Below are 10,054 nucleotides of genomic sequence, written 5' to 3' on the forward strand. Positions count from 1 at the left end.
GATCAAATAGTTTTGAAAGTTAAGTTCGAATTCGTGAATGTAAATCAGCCCCGAAAAGAGGAAATATGTCAGACCTCCAGCCTGTTCTTACAAAGGAATAGTAAGAAAAAACAAGCTTGGCAGAGGACATACTTGGAGACAGAAAAATGGTGAAAACAGGAAATAGCTCGACATAGGAAAATGAAATGTTTCCAATGTATGCATACCTTCATAATATCAATATTGCGTTGTGTCTTCTGCGATTTGAGAACACTATCAATATCATCATATTTAATAGCCTCAATACCAGCAATATCATCATCATCTTCTTCCATTTATGCTACATAAGCATCCTGCTTATCATAATGAGAAGGTTGCACATTGAAAAAAAAAACTCAGCTGCCTTTTAGGAAGCACATGCATCTACATCTTTGGAACGCTGCACTTTTGCACTCATCTCCCCTCGTCATCTTCGGGTACACGCATAAATGCACTGATCTCCACTGTTGTAATGAAATCTCAAGGAGCTTGTTGTTTGACTTTTTGTCTCGTCTCTACTGTCTAATGCACCATCAGAAATTTAAATTTAAAAAAAGAAAGATAAAATGATATTTATAGTACGACTTTACCCTAACTCCTCTATTTATCTAAATAAGCAATTGCTTCACCATCGAAGCATGTCTTCAGAAAATTCTGCAACCCTTTATTAATTCTTAATACTAAGCGGTGCATGTCTTTAATAACCTAAACTATATCCATACCATATTTACTGTGTGCACGAAGAACTTTAGCAGTGTCAGTCATCTACGTATGTTTTTAAGCAAAAATAAAATAAAATTACAATTAGCAGGGAATCAAGACAGCTGTTTTACAGTAAAATCAAATAAGTATATACCTCAGATTCTCGACATTTTTGAGAAATTGTACTGTATTTTTACATAATAACCCAAGTTTACGAGATGAATCTGCTTATATCAAAGTATTAATTATTTTGCACACTTCCATAAAAAATTATTTTGCACATACGTGCATTGCCATCTACTCCCTCATCCTCTTATTATCATGCTCAAGAAGCATAGAATTATAAGTAGTGTTCTCACTGTCACTGAATGGAATATATAGGTGAAATCCAAAATAATTCCAAATAAAATCCAAGGTAATTACATCTTATCAAGGCAAATATTTTTTGGTCATGTTACCTCCAAACATGTCATTTACAAAGTTAAGCAAGATTACAAGACAACCTTAAGCTCAACAAGTATCATACTCTAGTGTGAATTGTGAAACCTCACTTTCAACAGAATTGGGAGATTAAGTAGGTATATAGTTAAAACCTATTTCGTTCCTAATGTCATACGATAAATCAGAACATCATTCTCCTCATCAGAAAAACCAAGCGCATAGACTCTAACATGCTTATAACATGAGAACTAACTATATCCTTTGGTGACTTTTTATAACATGAAATAATAACTGGTCAAGAATCAGGAACCCTAAAAACAGATAGAATTCACAGTTAACAGATCAAGGACTATAGAATCCAACTAACCAAAAGATAAGTAATTTGCATCACAACAGCAACAAAGAATGAATTTCACAAGGTAATTGTGTAAATTTCCTAAATTACAGCAGATGGTAGGAAAGCAAGAACTCGAAGTTCAGTGAAAACCTACGAGAAATAATCAAGGTTACTGATAGCGGATAGCGTCGCGTCGCGGCGAGGTACCGCTAAGGCTATTTGGAGCGCTGTTGCGGCAAAATAGGGCAAATAGCTCATAGACAAATAGCGATCAAATATAAATATATTTAAATATTCTAAAATAATAAGAAAAATCATATAAAAAATCTAAAAATTCTACAAATGCATATTTGATGCCTAAACATGAAATAGATGTGTAATAATTACATAATATTAACAAAGTACTATAATTATAAAGAATAAAAAAACGTGTAAACTATAATTGTAAATGAATAATTGAATAATCATAATTAGGAGTTTGAATACAATCATAATCTGCTAAGTGCTAACATCTATAAGTTACTATAGGTAAATTTTAAATTAGTAAATTACAAGAAATTTACAACTAACAAGCATTTGATTTCAAAAATCAAATTATTACCTTTTTCTCTCTGTTGCAGACGAAGCCCAACAGAGATGGAGATGTCGTTGCTACTGGTCGCCGGAGGAAAGTTTTGGTGTTGCCGGAGGGAAGTTTTGGTGTCGCCGGAGGGAAGTTCTGGTGTCGCCGGAGGAAGTGAGAGAGTGTGTGAAAGGTGAAACCGTGCGAGAGAGAGAGATGGGCTTGACCGGAGGTGCTGCTGGTGCGTGAGATGCTGCCAGCGATGCTGCTGGTGCGTGAGATGCTGCCAACGGTGTTGACCGGAGGCGGTGCTGAAACTCGTCGCCGAAGGACGTGAAAGAGAGAGGCACAAGAGGGAGAACAGGCGGCCAGGGTACAATCCGGAATCAAAGAGAGAGAGAGATGAGTTTATGTTTAATAGTTTCAGGTCGGGTTCGGGGAGGGATTTAAGGGATGGGTTTAGCGCTTTTTAGCGCTAAAACCCACGATTTCGCGCTTTAGACAGCTTTTCGAGCAAAAGGCGGTTTTCTCTGCCAAAACACACCGCTATCCCCTTTGTCGGCGCGGTGAAGCACCGCGACCGCAATTAGCGGCGCTATAGCAGCACAATTTGCCGCTTTTTACAACACTGAATAATACGTTATTTTGAGTGAATACCAAAACGATACTTACCCGTTATTAGTTCCAGATTGCATCCCAGCTGAATGTGAGACATAGGCTGATCCACTGATCTTGACCTGAAAGTGTCGAAAACAAAATATGCAAGGATATAAACAAGGTTGAGATAGAAAGTAGATTACGTATGAAAGGTTAAGAGCTTGACTTCCCTGAACCAATCACCCAAAGACACCTACTTGCATCCCTATTTCCACCTGTAGCTGAATTGATCCCTCATCATTCAGACCTCGCAACTTTTTTATACACATCACAAACCAAAAGGGCTCAAATGGTTTCTCAGAGAAAATAAATAAAAGGGAGTTTTTGAACAATGAAGAGTAAACTTTGGACCCATACTCTCCAAAAATTGCGTTCACTTAAAACCAAACACAACTTAAATCATTTGTGAAGAAACGGTAATACAAATAATGGAGGGCAGAGAAGGAAAATAAAAAATTACCCCATACAGCCTTTAAAAAATGGGTTTTCATGCTTGCCTTTAATCTCTAAACTTTGACTTAATTTCTTTACACCTCTATACAAAGAATAATAACTAAATAATAGATAAACTAACAGATTCATTAAAAAAACATTAGTTCATAACTTGTAAATGATAACCAGTTGTAATCTAGAGTTTTTACAGCAAACAGTTTACAAAGCTGGAAAAGAAAAAAGAAAAAAAAAAGGTGGCCAATGATTGCCAAATATCAGAATCACTATAAAAGGATGGCAACCACCAACCACCACACAATTTACCCACAATTTACCCATCATATAAGAGTTTCATGGATCATGAGGCAAAAATGAAAGTCATACTTAGCATAGATTTGTGCCCATCTACTACACACCTAACATAGCCATCACCAAATCTTTGCGCTCTTCACGCGGGACGCCAAAAAATGCGCCCTTCATCTCAGGATTTTGGACTAGATAAAGATAGACTTTGTTTCGTATTTCCTTTTCTACACCAATCAATACCAATTCATCATGAATATCTCTATTAGTGAAGGTAAGTGACTGACATTGAGCGTACATGGCATTCCCCTCTCTAATTGCTTCTGCCATATTGTTTATTGCTTCTTTAATCAATATAACTTCTTTATCCACTCCCTTTCCAACAGAAACCTCCCTAACTTTCTTCTTTTTGCCCTTAGAAGTTGCTGTTGTAGATTGTTCTGGTGCAGGAGGTATTGTATACTTCATCTCATCATAAAAACATGGAAACCCCTCTACAGAGATCTCAGCCCTAGAAGCGAGAATGTCAATATTAGTTATAGTATCATCCTCACCCATATTTGTTGAGTTTTGTAGACGTCGGCGCTTCTCCTTAGCTGTCATAGCACCCTCGCCGGTAGCTCTATCATTAGCAAACAATTGCAACATCTTGTCGTAGTTATGAAAGGGATACTTCATAAACTTTGAAGCATTAGGATTTGCCTGCATGGGGGGAAATTAGACAACAAATTATTTACAAAAGAAACATAATATAAATGACTAGAAAGACAAAGCAAAAAGACACATATACCTTTAACAAAGGCTCCCAAGCTTCACGTTCAGCCATCCACATACTTGTAGTTGGACACCAAGCAAACCCACTAAAATTTTTGAATAAATCAAAGCAACTGTTGAAGTTTTGCTTAATAGTTTTCATACGATTTTTCACCCTATCTTTGTTGATATCCATCTCTAGTTTTTCAGTCAATTCTTTGGAGACATTAGATAAAGCAACACAAGTCCATGTTCCATCCACTCTATTTCCAATGGTTTGCTGATGCAAAAGTGCATCAATAAGACACTCATCCATCTTCTCTGTCCACTGTAACTTATCTCTTTTGCTTTCATCTAAACTCTCCATCCAACCACTGCCCACACTATTCCTTTTTCCCATGTCTATACAAGATAATGCATACGAGAATGTATTAAAACATAGAAAGTACAGAAATATAAAATAAAGAAGATCACGGCAGCTGAAGTAAGGAATAAATATTCAATACAACAATCAAAGTCTACCACAAAAAGGCTAAATCCTCACATGAACGGAAGGCAAATAGTTCTTACAAACTTAATTAGCTACATAGTCATTCCACATGCTCATTGCTATGTGATCCCTAATAACACTCGCTTGTTGAGCATCTTGATCATCATCCAAAGGAATGTTAGTATCCAGTTCATGTGTTCGTTTCTCAAGCTCACTATCCACAGCAGCTATCAATTCTTCATCTGGATCAACAGCCATCAAGTAATTATGGAGGATACAACAAGCCAAGATAATCTCAGATTGAGTGTCAACAGAGTATCTTGGCTCTGTTGAGCCTATAATAGGAAATCTTCTCTTCAATACACCAAATGATCTCTCGATTGTGTTGCGTAAGTATGAATGCCTAAGGTTAAACAATTCTCGAAGATTTTGAGGATGTTGAGTAGAATATTCTTTCAAGTGATAGCGTTCACCTCTATATGGTGACATGAGTCCACTTCGATGCATAATTCCACAATCAAGAAGATAGTATTTACCTATTAAGATGAGTTGATCATTATATAGAATTACTTAATCATATTAGTAATTCTTGAATAAAGAACTTCAGTTAATGATTACCTTCAGGAATTTTCAGATTATCTTCTCTTCTTAAAGCATTTTCTATTATCCTCAAGTCAGATGCAGTCCCTTCCCATCCAGTTAAGACATATGTAAATTTCATATCAAATGAACATGCAGCTAGCACATTTTGTGTTGGATAACCCTCCCTACCTCGATAGCGTGATGCGAGCAAAGTGGAAACTTTAACACGAATATGTGTCCCACCGATGGCTCCAACACAATCCTGGCATAAGTGTATATTAATTAGCGTTTAAAGGTTTCAAGTGCTATCACTAAGAATGGGTGGATGCTATAGTTACCTTAAAATATGGCCAAAACCTAGTATTGTTGGCAATTTCTGGAGGGACTTCAGATCCATCAGGTTGTTGAAGAAATATTTCTTCCAATAGAATCATTGCCCTTAACACTCTATGAAAATGTCGACTCACAGTTTCACCAGAACGGCGAAAATAGCATTGGAGTGTACGATTAAGTTGGTTCACACCTAAGATGTTAAGGAAAGTGATAACTTGTTCTTCAACCGATGATAGACGTGTGCTTGTAAGACCACCGTGGGCTCTAAGAATGTCACACAAATTGTTAAAAGTTTCTGGACCCATTCGTACAAGTGCACGCGCTCTTGTGCTTGTTTTAACATGGTGTATGAGTTCTTCACGCGCTTTTTTTCTTTCGTCATCTGACCGCATAATGGGACGATCAATATGATCCCTACGACGTATCCTCCGTCGCATTAACCAATTTACCACAAGACATATAACATAAACGGCAGCGAAACGTCGGCGTTGCTCCCAGAGACTGAACACATTTCCTACTCCCTGTTGTTGCCTATTCATCTACCGTAATTTTAGAGAATACAATTAGCCATGAAAATAAATAAATAAATAAATAAATAAAACTGACTGCATGAAACTAACCTAATCTGCCTAATGAGATTTCAGAAAATAGAAATTTTAAGAAGCGTAGAGAACTTTCAGCAGATAGAAAAGCAAAAGAGGCATAACAACTTTCGCCAAATAGCTTAGCAAGACAAATTATCATTTGTCTGGTTAATTTCACGAATTAATCAATTAATTAAATTCATAATCTCCTCAGAAGAAAATATAATCCGCATAGTTTCAGATTAAATGGGTTGCTGACCCTAGGGTTTCATGAATTGATATATTTGTTAGTTTGGAGGAAATGCAATCAATTTGAGAGACAGAAAAAATAAAATAAAAATTTACCCCGAACCGATGCTTGCAATGCCTACTTCAAAGACCGCCGCCACCCGAACTGAGACTGACTGGAGCCAGGCATTCGCCGGAATAGTGTTAGGGTTTCGGCATGAGAGAGAGAGAGAGAGATCGCTGATGTTGGGTTTCGTTTATATTACCAGGTCGAGTTGGGCTTTAATAAAACCCGTTAATAAAATGGGCGCCCCAACAAACAAAAGAGGGCTCAACATCTTTTCTTCTCGGTGTTAGGTCCTTAATAAATCTTTAATATTTCGGAAATATTTCCTAAAATTACTATTAGGTCCCTTACATCTTAAGTTACTACGAAATTTTATCTTTGAGGTCATTGAAATTCTATTAAGTTCCCCAGATATTTGGTTATTGTGAAATTAGTACCTCGATCCAAGAGTAAAAGTAGAAATAGGAGGAATTAATTCAAAGGAACTAATGAAAACTTTGGGAATCTAATAGCAATTTCAATGATTATCAGTGTCTAATTTGTCTCTATTTGCTATTTTTTTACTTGATTAAAGAGACTACTTTTAAAATAACTTAAAATTTGAGGGGCCAAATAGCTATTTCAACGGTCAAATAACTTAAGATTTGAGGGACATAGTGACAATTTCCATGATTCGATGGACTAATCTCAAAATATGAAAGATGTAAGGCACTAATATCAGAAGACACTTTTTCCTAGAAGATAAACGTAGAGGTATGTAAGTAAACGTGCTGTCAAAATGACCAAAAAATAGTCAACAAAATTGAAGATTTAGGGCTTATAATTTTTGGGAATGATGAAGGGTATAATTGTCTTTTACATAGTCAAAACTTTTTGGCTTATAAACTACTAAAAATTAAGCAAAGATGGCCAACTTATTTTTTACTCGCTTATAAGTCAAACTAAGTTATTTGCCAAATATATCAAAGTGGCTTATAAGTCACAAAAATAGCTTATGAGTCCCTTTGACCACATGCCAAACATGTTCTTAAATAAACCCTACAACTTTCAAAAAATCATAAAAACCACCCTTAGTATTAGGGCTTATTAGAAAACTTCCTTCAAGATAAAGATTTTTTTAGTTCTCAAAAGAATAGAGACTCCCTCATCCAACTAGATCTCTTTCTAAGGGCCTGTTTGGTTCGCTTAAAACCCCCCTGGAAATCCATTTCTAAGCCTGACACCACCTCCACCTCAGCTTTTTTGTTTCCGTCAATTTCTTTTCCTCGCTTTGGTTCGTTAGGGTTGAAAGGGGGAAACGATGGTGAAAACACCGCCACATCAGCCTTTTTTCCTCTCCGCGATTTCCTTCCTCACCGAAGAGAAATCGATGAAAACACTGCCAGCTCTGACAATCGCTCTCTCCTTTTTCTGGTTGATTTTTTTTTTGGGATGCTAGGGTTACCTCTCCTCCCCGCCAGAAATCCCCCGCGGCCTTTTTTCGTCGGCTTTTTCGTCGGCTAGGGTTTTTCGCCGTCTTCGTCTTTCGCCTTCATCGTCGGCTTCTTTGTCGCTGTTAATTGCTCGGTGAGTTCCTAAACTCTACACATTTTCTTTAAATTTATGATTTTGTGGTTAGGGTGATGATGAATTGTGTTGGATTAGAGGAGGAAGAAGAGGTTATTGTGATCATTTGTGGTTAGGGTGATGATGAACTGACTTGGCTTGACTAAGGAGACATTTATTGTGATCATTTTCAGTTTGATGTTGAGATATGAAATTCGTCGGATTTTGACTGAGAAGGGGTTATTATGATCATTTTTGGTGTTTATTGAGGTATTGTTGGTTGGTGTTTCTAGCAACCTACAATGTTAAGTTCTGAGATTCATAATATGGGTGTGTGTGGTATTTTGTGATTTCGTCGAATTTTCGTCGGATTTGGGGAAATCACTGCCTTTCTGAGATTATTTGTATTTATTGTCATTTCAAGTCATAAAAGGCCTATGAAAAATATTTGGCAGTGGCTACCAACATTATGTGATGATTGTAGAATACTAATTTTACATTGAACTTGTGTTTGCAGGAACTTTATTAGTCACCATATACATGACAACTAAAAAAACTGTATGTAAGCAACCTACAATGTATCTACATTGTATTGGATGGCTACTACTGTGGGTTATTAATGAAAATATTGTTATGTCATGAGTTTTAGTTGGTGACTTTTTTACTTTTAGGCTATGATGATTGTCAAAATTTCTGAGATTAGCAACCTGCAATTGATATTGCACTAGATGGCTAACAATGATGATATTGACAAAGTTCTGAGCCCTAAGCCGTAATTTGCATATACTCGCGCTTGAATTATACATTTACTTTATACATTTAAACGATGGTGAAAACACCGCCACATCAGCCTTTTTTCCTCTCCGCGATTTCCTTCCTCACCGAAGAGAAATCGATGAAAACACTGCCAGCTCTAACAATCGCTCTCTCCTTTTTCTGGTTGATTTTTTTTTTGGGATGCTAGGGTTACCTCTCCTCCCCGCCAGAAATCCCCCGCGGCCTTTTTTCGTCGGCTTTTTCGTCGGCTAGGGTTTTCCGCCGTCTTCGTCTTTCGCCTTCATCGTCGGCTTCTTTGTCGCTGTTAATTGCTCGGTGAGTTCCTAAACTCTACACATTTTCTTTAAATTTATGATTTTGTGGTTAGGGTGGTGATGAATTGTGTTGGATTAGAGGAGGAAGAAGAGGTTATTGTGATCATTTGTGGTTAGGGTGATGATGAACTGACTTGGCTTGACTAAGGAGACATTTATTGTGATCATTTTCAGTTTGATGTTGAGATATGAAATTCGTCGGATTTTGACTGAGAAGGGGTTATTATGATCATTTTTGGTGTTTATTGAGGTATTGTTGGTTGGTGTTTCTAGCAACCTACAATGTTAAGTTCTGAGATTCATAATATGGGTGTGTGTGGTATTTTGTGATTTCGTCGAATTTTCGTCGGATTTGGGGAAATCACCGCCTTTCCGTCGAATTTTCGTCGGATTTGGGGAAATCACTGCCTTTCTGAGGGTATTTTGTCGGATTTTTGCTTGATTTGTTGAATTTCGGCAATTGTAGGTATAATTTCACCGTGTTATTCGCTTTGGTTCTTTTTCACTGCCTTTCTGATTTTTGCATGATTTTTGCATGATTTAGAATTATTTAAATGCTATGGTGTGTATCGTGACACAATCCTAACTTTGGAAATATGAATTAAGCTATGGTGTGTATCATGATTATTTGTATTTATTGTCATTTCAAGTCATAAAAGGCCTATGAAAAATATTTGGCAGTGGCTACCAACATTATGTGATGATTGTAGAATACTAATTTTACATTGAACTTGTGTTTGCAGGAACTTTATTAGTCACCATATACATGACAACTAAAAAAACTGTATGTAAGCAACCTACAATGTATCTACATTGTATTGGATGGCTACTACTGTGGGTTATTAATGAAAATATTGTTATGTCATGAGTTTTAGTTGGTGACTTTTTTACTTTTAGGCTATGATGATTGTCAAAATTTCTGAGATTAG

The 10,054-nt window shown here is 36.7% G+C and overlaps 1 protein-coding gene across 7 annotated transcripts in view; it reads right to left on the bottom strand.

The window, feature by feature from the left end:
- Positions 1–6,728, bottom strand: part of LOC109833705 — a 7,115-nt gene extending 387 nt beyond the window's left edge. The window contains exons 1-8 of one of the 7 annotated variants that reach the window (XR_002245330.1): positions 6,540–6,728; positions 5,616–6,149; positions 5,467–5,539; positions 4,243–4,607; positions 4,007–4,154; positions 2,733–2,797; positions 2,100–2,371; positions 207–540 (exon numbers count right to left, since the gene is read on the bottom strand). Coding sequence is in view for 2 of the 7 variants with exons in the window: in XM_020401483.1 (XP_020257072.1) it covers positions 3,558–4,154; positions 4,243–4,607; positions 5,467–5,539; positions 5,616–6,149 (1,569 nt within the window). In the remaining 5 variants the exon portion in view is untranslated. Of the gene's footprint in view, positions 1–206; positions 541–2,099; positions 2,372–2,732; positions 2,972–3,278; positions 4,155–4,242; positions 4,608–5,466; positions 5,540–5,615; positions 6,150–6,539 lie in introns of those variants that run through there. The other 6 variants (XR_002245331.1, XR_002245329.1, XR_002245333.1 and 3 more) reach the window with 6 other exon arrangements.

This window comes from Asparagus officinalis, chromosome 3 (assembly GCF_001876935.1).
Source record: "Asparagus officinalis chromosome 3, Aspof.V1, whole genome shotgun sequence".
Classification (NCBI taxonomy): Eukaryota; Viridiplantae; Streptophyta; class Magnoliopsida; order Asparagales; family Asparagaceae; genus Asparagus; species Asparagus officinalis.